We start from the raw sequence: 20,558 nt of genomic DNA, 5'->3' as shown, positions 1-20,558 counted from the left end.
TTACTTGCATTTGAAAGTATTAAGTTTCTTTACAATATTACTGGCTGTGTAAAGTAATGAGTTACTCAAGTTTAAGTTAGTTTTATTTATTTATTAAATCTGGGGTTAATTTATTTAATCATGATTTTGAGATTTTAAAAATAAAATGCAAAATTTGCAACCATAGCTGGTAAAGTTAACTTGAAATGAGGACCTTTAACTAGATAGCATGGGGTATAATATGAAATATTTTCACTCTATGCTGGGAGATCACTGTCTTTCATTCATATTTGTAATCAAGATGTATTTTTCAGATATTTGAACTGATATTTGGTCCAGTAAATAAATAATCCCAGGTTGTACACCATAAATGAAATTATCACCATATTCAAATGAATTTACACACAAGTGAAATATAAGCTTATATTGCCTAATGCCATGTGGATGTTCCTCTTAACAGTAACAATAACACAATGTATTTTTTTTATGTATTAAAGTAAACTTGATCATTCGTCTAACAAATAATAGTGATAGATGAAGTATAATTGCTAGCTAAATTGAAACATGAAGTATTAAGTTGACATTTGTGGCAATAATAGAAACTAGAAAAATTTCCGCGGAAATTTTGAATGGGCCCGCTGACTCTTTTAAATGAGCTGAACAGTTTAAAATTTAAACCATTGAAATCGGTCAAGAAATGTGGAAGTTAACCATAATCAACAGTATCTTACTGCCCCTTTAAGAAACATGCACATTCACGCACACACATTTGATTTTAACTAACATTTCAATGAGCTGAACAGTTTGAAATTTAAACCATTGAAATCGGTCAAGAAATGTGGAAGTTAACCATAATCAACTAAAAGTATTACTGCCCCTTTAAGAAACATGCACATTCACGCACACACATTTGATTTTGACTAACATTTAAATGAGCTGAACAGTTTAAAATTCAAACCATTGAAATCGGTCAAGAAATGTGGAAGTTAACCATAATCAACATCAACTAAAAGTATCTTACTGCCCCTTTAAGAAACATGCGCATTCACGCACACACATTTGATTTTAACTAACATTGAAATGAGCTGAACAGTTTAAAATTTAAACCACTGAAATCGGTCAAAAAATGTGGAAGTTAACCATAATCAACATCAACTAAAAGTATCTTACTGCCCCTTTAAGAACGCATACACATTTGATTAACTTGAGTGTTGGGAGACGTCACGCACAAACATTCCATTGATTTTGTATAGGATACGCACACCTCAAACAAAAGCCTCTCACGACTTAACGGTTGAAGATGCAGATTCCAGAAATGGCTCGTTAGAACGGCAAGGGTTTGGGGAACGCGAGCATGCTCTCAGTTTTTTAATCGGATGAATAATGAGACCAAATGAGAGCAGGTTGAAAACTTATGATTGATCGAAAATGAAGAGGGAAAAACGGCGAAATTAACATTGAAAAAGAGGCGAAATAGTCCGACTTCTCCTCGCTTAAAGTGAAAATAAAGGTACTAAATGACACCTTAGCCAAATAAAAATAGGTTTGTCAGAAACTAGACACCGGGCTGCTACAAAATGTGCGAATTTGATGTCTAGTGAGCAAAGATTGTGGCCATGGTGACGAGTTGAAGTGAAACTTGGAAATCACTTTTTCCCTGTCTACACTCTGATTCTTAATTAGTCCGCTCAAGCCGATCCAATACACACAATGTTATAAGGCTATTTCACTCACTGTCTTTGAACCCGCACAGGAGGGAGAGCTTTCATTCCTTAAAATTTGTTTTGACACTGAGCTAAAGATGAGAAAAATTGCAACAAAATGAGCTAAAATTCATATCGGTCGGTTAACGTATGCGTGCGCAGCGTGTCTTGGAAAAAGGTGCTTGATTTGATGTGATAATTTTCGGTTTCCCATTCATTCCTATGGGACTTTTTTTGGGACTTTTTTTGGGAATAGCGTCGCCATGGTAACTGGGAATTCTTAGAAAAATAATGCCGCACCGAGTCAGATCGAGCATTTTTGCGGAAAAATCCGTGGAAGATAATATAATAAGTCGTAATAAACCCATTTTTCTAGGATAGTAATATGTGCCTGCTTGCTCCGCTCAGCAGGCCCATAATTAAGCCTTGCAGGCGGTTCATTTTATTATGCATGGCAATGAGGTGACGTCAGCAGTATCTCCAACTCTCTATACAGTACATCGCCTCATTTCCCCAAAACATTTCTACCTCCTCCTGCCTCCCTACTCTGGGGATATGAGATTGATAAGACACGGATTTACATATGAATCCATGTAATAAGGTGATCCCCGACCCCACGCAGGACGGTACCATATGTACTTCTGCAAACCGGTGTCACATGACGTCGTGCTTTGTGTGTACGTCGCTCGACGTCGTGCTTTGTGTGTACGTCGCGCTTTGTGTGTACGTCGCTCGACGTCGTGCTTTGTCCTGTGAACGAGTACATTAAAAAAGAAAAAATCAAAATTGGGCAGCACGCCCTGCAGTGTGAACGTAGCCTAATTATTTAATGTGGCGTGTGGTAGTTTGTCCAATGGAGTTTGTTTTAGTGTGATGTCATTGGCCTTCTCTTGGCTCAAAGACAAACAGATTTGCATTTTGCACGCCAACAGTCAATCAGAATGATCATGATCATCATTCTTCATACTGCAAATGATGGAATATTCATTCAAATCTTATCTAAAAACACAATGACGCTTACTTCTTCATAGTTCTAAAAGTTTTTGGTTTACTTTGTTTGCTAGTATTTTGAATGTTTGGCGTTTTATTTCATGAAACCATGACAGTGAATGAGTGATTGAGTGAGTGATTATCGTGTCAAAAGAAAACAATGCTGTCATAAGTGAGGTTCTGTGGGATACCCGATGATTGCTTTAATTAGCAGCTCATGTTATTAACATTGTAATAGATTGGGTTTTAACTTGTGGCAATTGTTTTTTCTTGTGGCCACGTTGTAACGCATTACAAGAGTTAGTAACTGTAATAATATTACCTCATTACTGTGAGTAACTTGTTATATTACCTCATTACTGCCTAAATATAATATATTACTGCTACTGTTACTTATGTAATGCGTTACCCCCAACACTAGTCTTGAACAGTCCAGCAAGAGCATGAGCTGTACATGGCAAGTAATCTGAATGTTGCGGCAGGTCTGTGTACTGTACGTAAATAGATATAAATTATTATAATTCTATGATACATTTTGCTATTTCACATTTTAATTTTTTGGCAGCTATTAGATAATTGCAGTTAGCAATTGTGTGAAATGACCAATGTTAACGCACCATTTTAATTTGTCCTTAACCAATTTGCCTCATCCTCTGAACTGAAGAGGTCGCTTAAAGCAATGGTAGTTATTACAAAAAGCAGGTGGCAGCAGAGTATAAGATGTCAACTAGGCCCATGTTGCAAAAAGCTCTTTACCCCACTGTTTTAAACAGATTTGTGAATAATGATGAAACCTAGCTATTTTTTAATGCTAATTGCTGCAAAAGGAAAAAAGATAAAAATAATTTTTTTTCCTGATGAAAGAAGAGACAATATATAGCAATAGAACACAATATTCTGTGAGCCTTGCAAAATCTGTCAAAATCCAGTGAAACAGTCGGGAGCGAAGAGGGTTGCTTCCGTGAAAATGGCTGGATGTGAATGAGTTAACAGTGTATTAAGACCAGCAAGTATATGGGATATTATGATGCCCTACCATTTCCAAGTCATGTATTTTTGCTCGTAGTAGCAGATTGTCCTTCTCCATAGCGTGAACTTTCTCACAGCGCCCTCTAGAGACTGATAGTTGCTCCTCCAGCAAAACTTTTGTCTCCATAAGTGTCAGGTTGTCTTCACGAAGCTCCTGAAAGCCATACACATTGAGTAGAGATGACACAAAAGGAACTTGAGCTACATAGTATTTTGGGTCTTCAGATATTTTTTTCATAAAGGTGTGTTAAACGGGGTTTAATCTGTTACTGTATATAAAGGATTCAGATTTTTTCACTGACAATTAGACAAGTTCTGTGTACTGTAGATACAAAACCAAAATTGATACCAGAAATAGAAATGAAAGGCTCTGCAATAGTAAACATGCATGATAAAGTGTGTATAGTAGCAATAGATGCATAAATGTGAGTAGAAGTTTTGTATACCTCCACTCTGGTCTTGTAGAAGTGAACGTCATTGAGCTTCTCTTTACACCGGGTCAACTCAGTCTCTAGTCGATCGACCCGGGCCGCTTTCTCCCTCAAGGAGTCGACTTCATCCCGATACACTCGTACGGAGCGAGCCTCGCAAGACAGTGTCTGGTTCTGCGTCACAGACAGAAAATACTTACACATAATGTCAACCATATTTATGCCAAATAGTTAGATGTAATGTTTGTCATATTATCAAGTGAACAAAGCTAGCCATGACTGACAAATAGCTTGTAATGTACGCACAATAAAAGTTTTTGGTGGGACCAAAGTAGCAATTCAGGTTAATTGTGTAACAATTATGACCTCCAAGAGGCCATTTTATCCTAATTTTAATAACATATTTGCGGCACCTGGAAGTTGCCGGAACCAATATTTCATGTTTCCGCACGGACACTTGTTGCTGACCAAAACACTTCTAAGATGCTTACTAGGGTTTGTTTGTGGTCTCTTTAGACTGAAAAGGGAGAAAATTAGCATCGCTGCATGTCTGATGTTTGTAACAAAACATTCAGTGTCAAAATCGCTAAAGAAATAAAAGAGTTCTCATGAATTTATTGGAGCCAAACACACGTAAGATGGTGGCCCTACGTGTGTCAGCAACAAGACAAGGCGGTATCTACTATCAATGTTAAACATAGAGCAAGACTCACTCCTCCAAATTGTTTTTGTTTTGTTTTTTACTCCTCCAAGTCACGTCCAGGCTAAGCCATCCAGCATTTGCCATAAGGACTATTACTACAGTTTTACACCACCAAAGTGTGCAATAACCGAGCCAAATTGACCCAGTTAGCTACAGTGAACTCACCCCCCAAAAAAAAGAGTGATGAGGATGACATGGTTGATTCGGGCAGGCTGCCGAATGAATAATACTCAGCTCTCAAAAAAAAGAAAAAGAAACGAAGTCACTTCGCAATATTATTAGCTAGATTAGCATTAGCTAGTAGCATTATCAAGTATGACGCTACAATAAGCGAGTACTCATGACATTTATGGATTTAAAATAGGAAAAAACATCAGGGTGACGGCGCGGGATCCTGGAGCATAAAGTAAGTTATTTGAAAAACCTTTCCGTGTGGTTGGTATGCTTCATCTACGGCCAGTGTAGGCTTCGACAACTCAATATGTTTGAATGAGACAAGCGAATACGTAAGGCTTAGTAAAGATATGATGAAGATAAAGTGCTACTGTGCACTCCATTTACCATTTAATATTTTTGATCAAATATAATTTTTTATATGTTGGACTTTGAAGTGATTTTACAGAAGTACAATAAGTAAGTGATTCAAGTTGATTCGGGGCTAATGCTAATCGCGATTGTTAACCGTTTAGCATAGACAAAAAAATATATGTTTGTGTATTATGTGCAAATGTGTATATAGAGGATTAGGAACAATGAGTATTAATATCTACTAAATTCAACTCACGTTCAACCTTAGTGGACTTTACAAAATAATAATAATATTTGATGATGATGAAGCACATAGAACAGGTGTTAATGAAAGAAAAGCTGACCTCTTGTTTAAGTCTCTGAAGCTCCTGATCTAGATGCTCCACCTCATGTTTGGAATCCATCAACTGCTCAGTCTTCTCTTCCCTGCACATAGAATGTGACATTTATCGTGTGCCTACTGCCTCATGGGAGATCAAGCCTCAGTGGACTCACAACTCTTGTCTATATCTGCGAAGCTTGGCCTTGGTGTCAGCAAGCTCTACAGAAATATGCTGCTTCTCTTCTTTCGTAAGGTTGGCCACAGTTAAAGCTGATCCTCCGTTATTCACTACCACACCACCAGAGGTATTCACTTGCCCTGGGCTACCTATTTGTTTTTCCTGGGGATGCAGGCTGGACAAGTAGTCCCTCTCCTGGGTGAGATCCACAATGACCTAAAGGATTGACATCAAATGTCATGAGACAATCTCATGAAATGTTAATTTTTCCTCAATGTTATATTGTAAATGTAAGGAACGTGTTAACTAGTTTTGATTGATTGATTGATTTTTTTGTTACCTCACTGCCCTTGTCTCTCTGCGCTATCAGTTGCTGTAGCGATGTAGCCATGCTGCGTGACAATGGTTCTAGCTCTTCCTGTGCAAGCCCTGCTCCTTCCTCCAGCCATGAAAGGTCAAGAACATTCTGCTGGTTGTGGGTTACCTGCAAACACAGAAAGAGAGACTTGTACTATTTACTCATTATACGGCTGTTGTAGAACTGTACTGCATTGTACTTGAGAGGTGTTTCTGATATGTTGCCGCTCCAAATTAACTCAACAAGGAAACTAAAGGACTAGGGTACAATTCAAGCAAACAAGCAAATAGCCAAGTGCACTTAATGGTTCACTTGTTATCCTCCTTTCAAACACATGCACTGTAAATACACTGTTTTTAATTCTTAAGAGCAAAAATTACACTGTAAAAAAAAAAAGTAATATTTACTTGAAAACCCAAATAAGTTTTTTTCACTCAGAAATTCTAAATACATTTTACAAGAAGAGTTTGAGTACATTTCACCAGTTTATTTTTTTATTTTTTAGAAGTTACTCAAGCATTGAGGAACAAACTCATGACCTTCAGGTGGGAAGACAGCCACTCTACCACCTGAGACAAGCCACTCCTGCTGTTTGCCACTATACTGCATTACTGGTGTGTCTAAAATGAGACCAAAAACTGGTCTTGGTACAAGGATTCCACCTGACACCATCAATATACTAACACACAGCTTGACCGACATGGCTCAGGTGGTAGAGTGGCTGTCCCCCCACCTAAGGTTGTGGATTCGTTCTTCAAACCTTGAGGAAGCTTTAAAAAAAAAAAAAATAATAATAATATATATATATATATATATATATATATATATAAATATAAATAAACTGGTAAAATATACTTGAAGTTTCAGAGTGAAAAAACCCACTATTTTTTTCAAGTAAATACTACTCTTCTTTTTCTTTTTTTATCAGTGTAGATGGCATGCAAACTACATACTGCACATCCTAAACCGAAGACAAGTTTCATCTGTTTACATGCTACCTGTAAATCTGCATTATGGCATTTATGGTCTTATTCAGACATTTGCATTTGTTGTATTGCATTACCTTTCCATCACAAATAAACTATTTTACAATGTGTTGACTCCCTCTTGTAGGTCCGCACCAAAGTCAATTAGTGTGCTCACACGACCAAATGTCAGGAACCTGGACAGAACTTACTAAAATGGACTAAAAACAGTGCTACTGTAATAGTAACAAATAAAGCAGCCTTAAGATATGTCTATTTTACATAATTTATATTAGTGCTGCTCAGATCAGTCGACTATAGTCACGACTACATCCACAATCAAAATCACTAGAAATGAATTTAATAGTAAATGGTCTTTCACTTGTATAGCGCTTTTCCACCTGTTAAGGCACTCATAGCTGCACAATGACTTCACATTCATCGACTGATGATGTCACCGCAGCAGGAGTAGTTGTGGGTTCAGTATCTTGCTCAACGACACTTTCACATGGTCACAAGTGCTGGGGATCGAACCCACAACACCTGGGTTGGGAGACGACGACCACTCTACCACGCCACCAATAATAGTTGACTGCCACTTTGTTTTACTTTCGAAACAGCCTTGTCTCCAACTGCTCCAGCTGGCCGTCTGCCTGTTTGTGGTGTACATGCGTAGTAGTGGTAATCCGCGTCATCCGTGATGTAAACAGAAGCACTATGGCTAATGCAGTGTCATGGTAACCCGATGTTAGCAAAAGAGTCAGAAAATAAGGGCGTATAAAAAAAATTAGGGGTGTGCCAAAAATCGATTCTCATAAGAATCACGATTCATTTAATACGATCCAAAATCGATTTTATTTCAATTATTTTATACTGTCTAGCCCTTGTTTGTGTGTGCCTTTATTGGTAGCGTATGTTGTACAGGATTTAGCCACTTAAGGGCAGTGTGGTTCCGCGCGTTCTGATACACTTAAGTTGGAGCCACAATAAGAGATTAGAAGAAAAAAGTCACAATAAAGTTATTTCAATAAAAGTTTTTTTTTTTGCAGTGTAGGAAGAGCATATGCCGGTGAGTAATGTTAAGATGCTTCTCTGTATACATTCCTGGAGCATTTTGTATGAATAGCCGTTCTTTTGAGTGATAAAAGTGCCGCGAGTAGCGTGCTAATTAGCATTAGCGAGTCAGACTGGAGTGGATCATGACGATTATTTGCACATCTATAAATTGAAGCAGAAATCATTGTCAATCAAATTATTTTGAATCAAAAATCTTTCTGAATTGAAGATCAATTCTGAATCGAATCGCAGACCCAAAAATCGGAATCGAATCAAATCGTGAGACAGTCAAAGATTCCGACCTGTACTAATGATGGATATATAAGATTCACATACGATACGATTAGTCAACTAATTGCAACCACTATCGGTGACCAGCAAACTAGCAAAATAATCATTTGTGCCAGCGCTACTTTCTATGCAACACAAACTTCAGGATGTTCATTTAAAAAATATGCATTGATCTTCACTGACCTCCTGGATGTGAGAGACGATGGCGGCCTGGGTCTCAATGTCCAGCAGTTTGATCCTTTCGATCATCTCCTCCTTACGCTCACACTGATGAATGATTAACACAAACAATTCAATCATTTGAAATAAAGATATTTCATTGCAAGCTGTTCTAGTAGTCTGTTGTCAGGAGAAAATGGAAACCTAAGGGAAATAATATTGTACATGTAAAATTTTGGGTTGTTTATTTAGCTGTTGGGCAAGAGCTATTCATCATATCAGCAGCATTTGTACATGGCCAAGAAAGTCCTTCCTGTCTTCCTGTTCTCACAGCCTTCCTTTTTCCTGAAACCAGTCAGACTAGACCAGGTAATGGAAAAAATAGGGAAAGGGTTTGAAGTGTAGAAGGACAGTAACAAAGCAACTGTGGACTGAATAAAGACAATGAGGAGTGTTTAGTGAGCGAAACGAAACGTCTGCATTAGGATGCCACTAACTGGAAAAGAAAAAAAAAGAAACTGTGTTTTACATTTGACCAAAATTTTGGCTTGTTTCATTTCATGATTCTTCAGTGTAGCAAAAAGTATTTGATCCCATAGTTGCTGTGTAGCAGCGTCAGCAATCAGCTTTGCTCAGACATGAAAAACTTAACAGAGGCATGTGTGTGCGTGTGCGTGTGCGTGTGCGTGTGCGTGTGTTACCTGAACAGCACAGCCAAGTATCAACAGTAAAATTATTTTCAGCTCCTCCATGCTCTTTGCTGGGGGGGTGGACAAAACAAAGCTTTACTTTCTCACAGCACTTCTGACTTTTGGACAACAGTTTACATCACAGTTCACACAATTAAAGCAGCAGTTTGTGGGGAATAAAAACAACGGTGTTACGTACTTCAATCAACAGAACACTTTTTGACACACACTGTTAAACTTGTTACTGCCACTGTGATGCAATCCTCCATGTTCCTTTTCTATCACGACAACATGATAAAAGGGCTTAATTTACTAAAATCCAAAATTGCAAACATCAAATTGCTTGTTCACGCAAACACATTGCACACACCATTGGTGTGTACAATTTGATCTATAAGATAACAATTTAATCCCAAATAGCAGGCACTAAATTTCATATTCTCACAGTCTAACCAAGGTTCTACATTAACAGGTCCAAATAGGCTTAATTCAGATTTTTATTTTTCAATATTTGAGCACAGTGCTAATGTTCAAACTGCACTATAAATGGCTGATTTACAAAAAATATTAAATGTACTTTTAGGATTTTTTGATGGAACACTTGGGCCACAGTGCTCCTGTATTTTAATGTTGGCCATTTTGGTGTTACTTGGTGAGCTTTGTATAGTTTTGGTGGTATATGTGTAAAAAGTTTGTGAAATGTGAACCTCAAACTGTTTGTGTACACTTTTGGGAACAGATGTAGAGGTGGTCAAGACCGGCATATTTAACTCATTCAAACCCAAAAATATATAAATAAGTTTTTTTAATACTTTGTCTTTCACTCCCAAAAAACGCATCTATACGTTTTTTATGGTTTTTTTATGCTAGAGCATACAGAAGGCTTTGATGCAGATTCTGACCTGTAGAGGTCAATGGTAGGTAGTTGTTACAAAAAACAGCCAGCAGAGTATAAGAGACCAGCCAGGGCCATGTTGCAACAAGCTCTTTTTGCCAGTGTTGCTGCAAAACTGAAACAGATACAAATATACTTTTTTTCCCTGATTAAAGAAGAGACTTTCTCTTGGTAGGTTCCATGTTTTATAGCAATAGAACACAATATTCTGTGGGCCTTGCAAAAATCAGTCAAAATCCAGTAAAACAGCCGGGAGCGAAGGGGGTTGCTTCAGGGAAAATAGCTGGTAGTGAATGAGTTAAAAGAGGAGTTTGCGCTTTGCTTAGCGGCTAGTTTTGTGCTCAAGACCACATTATCCGAGACCAAGACATGCCCAAGTCCAGAACTTGCAACTCACCAAGACAAGAAAGGCCAAGACTTTTGGGAGTTGAGACCAAGACAAATGCAAGACCACTAAGACCATAAAAAAAAAAAAAAAAAAAAAAAACATGACAAGTCTGACAAGTTAAATAGTATTCTCACTTTCGTTTTAATTTTATTAGCCAGTCAAAAACATGGTGTGTTGAAACTGTCTTGCCCTAAAGGGACATAAATAAAAATAACACAACCACCTTTGTGTCCAGCCTAGTAGTGAAAACTACTCTAGTCTAGGCGTGCATCATACAATATGCATCTTCTTATAATAGAGGCCAACCATCATCATCATATCTTACACTATCTAAAACTTCAAGGAAAAGCTTTATTGTAACATAATAATCAACAAGTATACAACTCATACATGTAGACTATTGGCATGAAACAAAAAACGATTTGAATCAGTTTGGATGTAACAAAATAATGCATACCTGAAAATGATGAGTGGTGTCTGTGCATGTGTGTTACCTGACAAGGGATCCTTAGCAATGGAGAGAATGTTTGGAAGAGGCATCACTATTAACTGCTGAAGGGTATCCTGTAACAGAGAAGGCCCATAAAGAAAGTAAAAAAAATAATTATTGAACTACTTTTGTGAAGCAAATATTTGGAATTGGAATAGAAGGCTGACAATGTTGTGCTTCTGTGCATCTCCCCAACCCCCCGAAATCCCCCAAAATATTTCAAAATATAAATACACAAGGACAACTAAGTACGCAACAGGTGAGTATAAAACTCTGTATAAAACACACAGCTAAAATTAACTAGCGATGTTGCCTGTGCTGCATTCAACAGGAAAAATAGACCTTTATTATAGCACTGAATAATAACAACATTCTATTTTTCTCAATCGATTAAAGCAGGTAAATAAATACCTGCATGAAATACTGCAATGTACAAAGTCATAATACCACCCAAATTGAGTTAGCAAATAAATGTATACATTTTGGTAGCAACACAGTAATATGGATATGCAGTCGAGTGTCAACCCACGCATATTCACGGTGTAGCACCCACTGATTTGCATATTCACTCCCCCTCATTTTTTCCCAAATTGAATGTTTATCAATGTTTTTTAAATATTTTTTTAGGATACAATGTGAATCTAATTTGTTTATATTTATTGCCAACTTTTTTTTAAAGAAACGCAGACTGTAATGAAAAGTTTGCACTATATTAGTTATTTGGTTATTGCTAACATAACTATGAGATTCATTTTTCAAAAATAATTTCCAGTTGAATACATTCTGTAGAAACTTTATTTGGACGTACGCCGCCATTGTTATTTACGTCACAACTTCGCATTCAGTGCGTAGTGACGTAGAATGGCCACTGGCTCTCTGCCGAGCAATGTTAAATGCCTATAGAAACAGCAAGGCAAGCCTCGTAGAGTTCCTAAAGAAACAACATGCGATCAGGTCACCTTCCCCCCACGCCGTGCTCTCGTCGTTCACAAGACACATTCAAGAGTTTTGATTGTCCCTTTAGAAATGCAACGGAGACTTACCTTGCTTTCTTTAAAGGCGTTTCACATTGCCTGCCATTCTACGTCACTACGCACTGAATGCGTTGTGACGTAAATAACAATGGCGGCGTACGCCCAAATAAAGTTTCTACAAAACGTATTAAACTGGAAAAGATTTCTGAAAAATGAACGTTATAGTTATGTTAGTAACAACCAAATTAATAATATAGGTCAAACTTGTCACGACAGTCGGGTTCCTTTTAATATAGATGACAGTCAGTCAAGTATAGTTTTACATTTAAATTTCCACATCCATTTGGATTGATGTTTTCCATACTCTTAAAAAAAAAAAGCATAGTTAGGGCCCGAGTAGGGCGAAAATGTTTATATTATGAAGTTGCCATAACAACATAACAACATTTAGCGCCCCCTAGCGTGGAAAAATATGCACCAATCCCGGCACGTTTGACCGAGGGCTACAAAAATTGGCAGGCACGTGAAGCGCCCCGAGACAGACAAAAAAAGTCAGTGGAAGTCATATCCTAAAATGTACAGGAAGTGAGGTATGAATTTTTGAACGTCGAATTTTGGCCCATTTTTGCACATTCACTGTGGTCATTCTTTTTGCGCATTTGCCAACAGTTTTCATCAAATCTACTTCTAACTTGGCATGTATCATCTCAAGACCTGGGACAACAACTGGGAAAAACATCTTGACTTTTTGAAACTGTTTATGACGGGGCCTCAAATTTTGCCTTTAATATTTCCTTCATCAAAAAAGAGGAAATGCTCAATAACTCCGCTGTACAAGCTCCAAAAAATCCCAAACTTCTCATGCGTCTTAATAGCCACGGCCTGAAAACATCTATATGATATTTGGTTATACGTGTAGGGCCACTTAGTGGTGACAAGAAATGTTTTTATCTATTGTGCCGAGCCCGTTTGAGGGATCCTGTTGAAATTTTGTTAGAAAAGCCCTAAGATGTTTATCATGCCCAACACCGAATATTGTAACTTTTCGCCAAAGGGCTTGGACGTTACGGTGCCGAGAAGTCTGATGATTCACCGTGACAATAAAAACTGCGTTAACTTGACTCAGATGATCCTACCTTCTCAAAATTTCACACATTTGATGAGAGTCCAGGTCTGAATACATCTACAAACTTATATTTGTTCGTATTGATAGCGGCAACTACTGGCAAAAAATTTGAAAACATTTTTTCTTCAACTTTTTTCTCCACTCACGTTAACTGGATCTACCTCATATTTGCTAAGAAGAGTGTTTAGGCCTTCATGATGTCATAAAACGAAGTTAGTGAGTTTTCGCAAACTGCTGTTGGCGTGGCGAGGTACTGTTCGCCAAGAAAACAACGCCGATTTTGAAGGCCTAAACATGCACAGAAACTCATGAAACTTGGCACACACATCTGGCCTGGCAAAATAAGCAATATTTTACCGTATATTTTTAACAAAGCAGCCCCGGTTGTACTTTTTAAGCAAGATCTCCGAAATCTTTTTGGCATATTAGGGAGCCCAAGACCTACAAAAAATTATCTTGGACCCATATGCTAAAATGAACAGGAAGAGAGTTATGAATTTTTGAATGTCCGTTTGTTGCCGATTTTTGCACATTTACAGGGGGCATTCTGTTGCCCATTTCTCCTACACGTTTGATCCGATTGACTTCAAACTTGGCCTGGACCATGTCAAGACCTAGGCCAAACAATAGGGGGAAAACATCTTGAGTTTTCAAAATACAATATGACGGGTCAGGGCATCATAATTTTTGTTTCATGTTTCCTTTTCCATGAAATACGAAATAACTCCTCAGTACATGCTTTAAATATTCCCAAACTTAACTTGTATGTTTATAGTCACGACCTGAATGTATCTCTATGACAATAGTCAGTTATAAATATAGCGTTACCTAGCCCTTGGGTCTACAAGAAAAATTACGACACATAAGGTATTTTCATATTTGTACAAAATTTTGATACTTTTGTAAGTGGGATAACTAAGTAATTTATGAATATTTTCTTACTTTCAACCACTCAAAAAATTTGTGGCATCAGACCTATCCATACATATATACTTTTTTATTTCTTTATTCATTTATTATGTCCTCTATGGACAATAAAAGCAATATTGTGCTATGGAGTAAAACTAACGATGATGTGTATATATGTTAGGGATGTGCCATCTAAAGTACCCCACGATTCGATTCGATGACGATTCAGGGTACTACGATTTGATTATTGAACGATATGGACTAAAGGTTGCGGTCGATGATGACATTCGTCTCGCCCTTTCAAAGCTGTGGGGAAGTTTTGACAGTCCTTCTTCTATTGTTTGCTGGTTAGCAGCAACAACCGTCGGATTCTTCTCCGCTAACCTGGGGTGGAAACGCAAAAGGTGCTGTTACACGTTTCCCGCTAGTTTTTTATCCTGAGGAGAAAATCTGTCGCTCAGTAACTTCCACTGTCGCCATCATCATCTTGTGCGGGCGGCAGGCGTGTCTTTTACTTTCGTGTTCCTGTCATTAAGTTATTATGGAAACTAATCGTTTTGAACAGTTAAGAATCGTAATCAAGTGTTGCATCGCGATGAATCTAATAATCGATGTTTTGGCACACCCCTAAGATATGTACTTTAAAATCGGGGCAACTCATTGCCCAAAAATAAAACGGAGGCTGATTTTTGAGAGTCTTAACATTGACCAAAACTCATTGAGCTTTGCACACTCATCACACCTGGCAAAAAAACTATCTATAATATGTAAAAGTTTATTATGCCATTTTCAAATAAATTCTGCTTCGAATGTGCCACTACCCAAACGTGCCAGTACCCCAACGTGCAAGTACCCCAACGTGGCTGCGAGGAACCTTTAAAGCCTTAGTAGCAATATCTTTATTGTATCGTTATCATGATATCCGGCAAGAATATAAAGATAGGAATTATTGTCCATATCACCCGGCCCTAAATTATGTTCTATGTTCCCCTCTAGTCTAAATAAGTATTCTGATTAATCTTGCATTTATGGAATATAATTAAGCAGCAAAATCCACCCAGTTTTATCCATCACTGAGGGCGGACTTTTTGCCACTTGCTGTTGACTGAAAATGGCATCACAATGCATCAAGGTCCATTTTGCAAACGTCACATGACTAACACACACACACACAAACAGGGGAGCCGTGATGGTCATTATGTGTGCGTGTATAAGTCTTTGAATGGTGGAATGGAACAATTAACAAATTAGTAACTGAGGCACAGACACTGTCAAAACACGCTATTCATCTACCAAAGCATGTCTTTACAAATGAAGGTAGACTAGGATCATACAGACTATCTGTATTGATATATACAGTCTGGTTTAGAGGAAGGACACTTGGGAGCAGACAAAACAAATTGTGTGTGCTGTCCTGGGTGCCTGTGTGTTTTGGGATAAGGAGGGAAGTCAGTGTCACCAGGGAAAGGTTGTCTGGGAATAACATACACACACTAAAAACACTCTTCATTGGAAATTTCAGATGTGCAACAATTCAAGTCTTGTCAACAAAGACAATCATTGTTCAAAAAAATGCATCGTATGATAAGTGTCATTGTTTGGACAGTATTTTGAAGTAAGTCTACGATGGCATCAGCTTACACCACTGTTTCAACCGAGACAAAATGCGGTGAAGGCTCAGAGGTAACACAATACTTGCAGCTACAATTTCACTGTCCTTAAGATCAGGAGGTAACTCGATAGTCGAATCCTTCTCTATCATGTGAATAAAACATGTCAGCTGATCACCAGCTGGTCTTGGAGGTTGAGCTAAAATTTAAACTTCAACATATACAACAATTTGAGCTTGGCATGCTTACTTCAGAGTCAGACCAGCACAGCCCGTATTGTACCAGTCCCCACCTGATGTTTATGACATGCATTTAAAAAATAAATCAGGTGGTCATTAACGGAAATCAGGAAGCAATTCACTGAAAAGTATGATGAGAACAGATCACTGGAAATAAACTCGAGATTAATCATAAATGAATGGTAATTTAGATCTGTTCGGAATGTAATTAAAAGTAGTTTTCAAGTTTTTATACTCTTGTTCACATTAAAGTGGACAAATATGATTACCAAATACAAATGTGGTTGCATCATTTAATTCGTGATACAGTAATATATAGTATGTAATTCATAAAGTTATGGTTAAAAGGAGTGTGAGGAATAAGCGGTTCAGAAAATGGATGGATGGAAACGTTGAGACATAGATTTGTGTTGAGCTAATTTTTCTGCCACTAGGTGGTATTAGTGTTTCATGTTGGAGGAACATGTTGGTGATAGGAACTCTACATTTCTTCTTTCAAATTCTGAGCAATTGGCATTTGGAACATGAAGCAATTCATGGACTCCAGGCCATTTTGTTCATTGTAAGTTACAACAAGTCACCAGTCCCCACACATACAGTATTTTTTTTTTTAATCACATTACTTATTGCTTATTGTGTTGTAGTGACTCTTTTGCACAACATTGCACGTAAAATAAAGCATAAACAAGTATCTAAATTTTTAATGCCTCAACATATTTAATGCTTCTTAATGCCATTCAAGACCTTTATTTTAGTAAAATCTATTAAATGATTTTTAATGAGTCTCAAGTTGCTTTCACGGCCCCTCCAAATGATTGTTAATCACAGCATACAAGAGTTGCTACAGGGTTACGAGTATGTAAAACTTCAAATTGATTATATTATTGGTAATTTATTACAAATGTGAATTCCAAGGTAGTAAATGACCACAATGTACCCCACTAAGCATTCCCCATTTTATGGTCCTGTTTACCATAAACGTTGCAAAGACTCAGGTTCCAATAATGAGGTCAGAATAGACAGATAGAGCAGATGTGACTCAATTGGTAGTGCGGATGGATCATCCCCTGACTAAAGGATCGGTGGTTCAAATCCATTATCGAATGTCCTTGGGCAAGACACGAAACTGTAAATTTCCTTCAGGTTGGCATTGTTAGTGAGAAACTGTTCTCAGTTACTTTATCTGATTCAAAAAAGGAAATTATTATAGACAGAAATAGTACGATTAACTATCTTTTGAAGTGTATTAAATACTGTCTATGAGGGGAAAAATACTCATCAAATTTGCAGAGGTTGGAATCTCAGTATATGCAGTTACAAAAACACAACATTTGAATGCAATCTCAATCATTTACTGGATTGCTCATTGAACAAATCCCGATTCATCCTTCTGATTGATGCATTTGTAATTTTCAGTTTTACACACATAGAGCAAAAACAATGCAATAAATATAAATGCAGTGGCCTTTCTAGAGCATTCTGCGATTGCATTGATGATGTCCTGCAGCATAAACCACAGTTAATATCTAACACTTAAAATTGACAGGAGGCCAATATATGATGCAACAATGACCTATTTACACACACAACATCCATGCACACACGCACACAGACACACACAAACACAGAACTCTAATCCATGCAGCACTAACACTGGGTTTATATATCTAATCCGAGATCAATATGTTGGTGGCAACTACCAGGCGATCTGATGTTAACAAAGCCGCTAAGGTTTCACAATACTTTTGACAAAATTGTTATTTATTTATTTATTCATTTTTTTCGTGGTCTACAAACACACTATACAGGACAAAGTTATTTCTTTTGTACTTGTTTTGGAGCCTTAAAAATACCCAGTTTACCTGCCGCATGGAAAAGTGGAACTAACAAGTTTTAAACAGCTACTTAACTCATTTGCTCCCAAAAACATATATATAAATTTAAATTATTAAGTATAAATAAGTTTTTTAATACTTTGTCCTGCACTCCCAAAAACATATTTATACGGGGTTTTTTTTAAATGTTTTTTTTATGCTAGAGCATATAGAAGGCTTAGATGCAGTCTCTGACCTGAAGAGGTCGCTTAAAGCAATGATACAGTAATTTCTGGACTACAAGGCGTACCTGACTATACGCCGCGCTAGCTAAATTTGGGGAATACTACACATAAGCCGCACCCGACTGTAAGCCGCAGGTGTTTTTAATGTTACCGCACCGGGTTCCCGCTACTTTGTTTCCCAGAATGAGGGTGCAAATTGGCTCACTCTCGTTCTGTCTCTTCTACTGTATTTGGGCTCACTTGGTTTGTTTTGCTCTGCCTGACGCTTTTGCGCTTTCTTTATAGTGCGTCCCATTGTGATGAATAAGCCACACCTTTGTTGACCACCAGGGTTGAATGCAAGTGAAAAAAGTAGAGGCTTGAAGTCCAGAAATTACTGTAGTAACAGCAGGTGGCAGCAGAGTAAGAGATCAAAAAGCTCTTTTGCTCAGTGTTTTCAACAGGTTTGTGAATAATGATGAAACTTAGCTATATTCTAATGCTAATTGCTGCAAAACGGAAACAGATACAAATATACATTTTTTCTTGATGAAAGAAGAGACTCTAATCTTTCTTTTGGTAGGTTCCAAGTTTTTCTAGCAATAGAACACAATATTCTGTGGTCCTTGCAAAATCAGTCAAAATCCAGTACAACAGCCGGGAGCGAAGGGGGTTGCTTCAGTGAAAATGGAGTCAATGAGTTAAGAAAGGTGTTTTGAGTGGAGTGGAAAGTAGAAACTATTGAATCCGGGGGTCTGTTGGTTCTGGGTTCATTCAATCAGGGTTCCACTGTACTCACAAGGGCCTCACCAAGAAACCTGAACCCACAAGTGCCACCCACAAGGCCCAACAATGGAACAACTTCCAACAACTTCTCATCACCATCTGCTAGGGGAACTGTTACATGTTTGACCACAGCCGCAAATGTCCTCCTTCCAATTATATCCATTCGCCACACCTAATTACCCCCAGATTTGTTGGGGGGAGGGGGGGGGGGGGGTCATACGGTGAATGGTACCTGTCAGACAAAGGGAACAAGAGCTCAAACGCATCAAAGAAATTGAACAATACATGAGAAAAAAAATGACTGGAAAAGGTAATAAAGCCATTTCCAAAGCTTTGGGACTCAAGCAGACCACAATAACTCACAGCCATTATCCACAAATGTAGAAGACTGGGAACAGTAGTGAACCTTCACAGGACAAGTGAGAAAACCACAAAAAATAAAAAAAATATTAAAAAAATTACATCCAAAGAAATTAAGGTCAAGTCCATGACTCAACTTCAAGAAATATTCTGGGCAAATAGCACCAACACCACTGCTGACAAAAATAATACTAATCTGGCAAGAAACAACTTTATGACCCTCTTACGGAAGCATATTGCATTCCGTTCCGTCTTCAATTCCGCTTATCCGGGGTCGGGTCGCGGTGGCAGCAGCTTTAGCAGGGAAGCCCAGACTTCCCTCTCCCCAGCCACTTCAGCCAGCTCCTCCGACGGGATCCCAAGACCTTCCCAAGCCAGCCGTGAGTAGTCTCTCCAGCGTGTCCTGGGTCGTCCCCGGGGCCTCCCGCCGGTAGGACATGCCCGGAACACCTCCCCAGGGAGGCGCCCAGGAGGCATCCGAACCAGATGCCCGAGCCACCTCAACTGGTTCCTCTCAACGTGGAGGAGTAGCGGCTCGACGCTGAGTCCCTCCCGGATGACCGAGCTTCTCACCCTATCTCTAAGGGAGAGCCCGGCTACCCTGCGGAGGAAACTAATTTCGGCCGCTTGTATCCGGGATCTTGTTCTTTCGGTCACGACCCACAGCTCGTGACCATAGGTGAGGGCAGGAGATCACGGCTTGAAGAAGCCAACAGCACCACATCATCTGCAAAAAGCAGAGATGCAATATTGAGGCCACCATACCGGACCCCCTCAACACTCCGGCTGCGCCTAGAAATTCTGTCCATAAACGTTATGAACAGAATCGGTGACAAAGGGCAACCTTAGCGGAGTCCAACCCTCACAGGAAACTAATTCGACTTACTGCCGGCAATACGGACCAAACTCTGACATCGGTCGTACAGGGACCGAATAGCCCGTATCAGGGGGCCCGGTAACCCATACTCCCGAAGCACCCCCCACAGGACTCCCCGAGGGACACGGTCAAACGCCTTCTCCAAGTCCACAAAGCACATGTGGACTGGTTGGGCGAACTCCCACGCACCCCCAAGGATCCTGCTGAGGGTGTAGAGCTGGTCCACTGTTCCAAGGCCGGGACGAAAACCACACTGCTCCTCCTGAATCCAAGATTCAACTTCCCGACGGACCCTCCTCTCCAGCACCCCCGAATAGACCTTACCTGGGAGGCTGAGGAGTGTGATCCCTCTAAAGTTGGAACACACCCTCCGGTCCCCCTTCTTAAAAAGGGGAACCACCACCCCGGTCTGCCAATCCAGAGGCACTGTCCCTGATGCCCACGCGATGTTGTAAAGACGTGTCAACCACGACAGCCCCACAACA

The 20,558-nt window shown here is 38.9% G+C and overlaps 1 protein-coding gene across 2 annotated transcripts in view; it reads right to left on the bottom strand.

The window, feature by feature from the left end:
- Positions 1-20,558, bottom strand: part of ccdc88c (coiled-coil and HOOK domain protein 88C) — a 72,173-nt gene that overhangs the window by 32,473 nt on the left and 19,142 nt on the right. For both annotated transcript variants that reach the window (XM_086094310.1, XM_086094311.1), the window contains exons 4-11: positions 11,159-11,228; positions 9,394-9,452; positions 8,717-8,800; positions 6,204-6,347; positions 5,859-6,079; positions 5,708-5,789; positions 4,148-4,306; positions 3,709-3,855 (exon numbers count right to left, since the gene is read on the bottom strand). In XM_086094310.1, the coding sequence (XP_085950436.1) occupies positions 3,709-3,855; positions 4,148-4,306; positions 5,708-5,789; positions 5,859-6,079; positions 6,204-6,347; positions 8,717-8,800; positions 9,394-9,452; positions 11,159-11,228 (966 nt within the window). The remainder of the gene's footprint in view (positions 1-3,708; positions 3,856-4,147; positions 4,307-5,707; positions 5,790-5,858; positions 6,080-6,203; positions 6,348-8,716; positions 8,801-9,393; positions 9,453-11,158; positions 11,229-20,558) is intronic.

Source organism: Leptonotus elevatus, chromosome 14 (genome assembly GCF_054856555.1).
Source record: "Leptonotus elevatus isolate MCC_2025b chromosome 14, RoL_Lele_1.0, whole genome shotgun sequence".
NCBI classification, from domain to species: Eukaryota; Metazoa; Chordata; class Actinopteri; order Syngnathiformes; family Syngnathidae; genus Leptonotus; species Leptonotus elevatus.
Note: the sequence above shows the minus strand (reverse complement) of the source record. Positions and strands in the feature narration are given on the sequence as shown.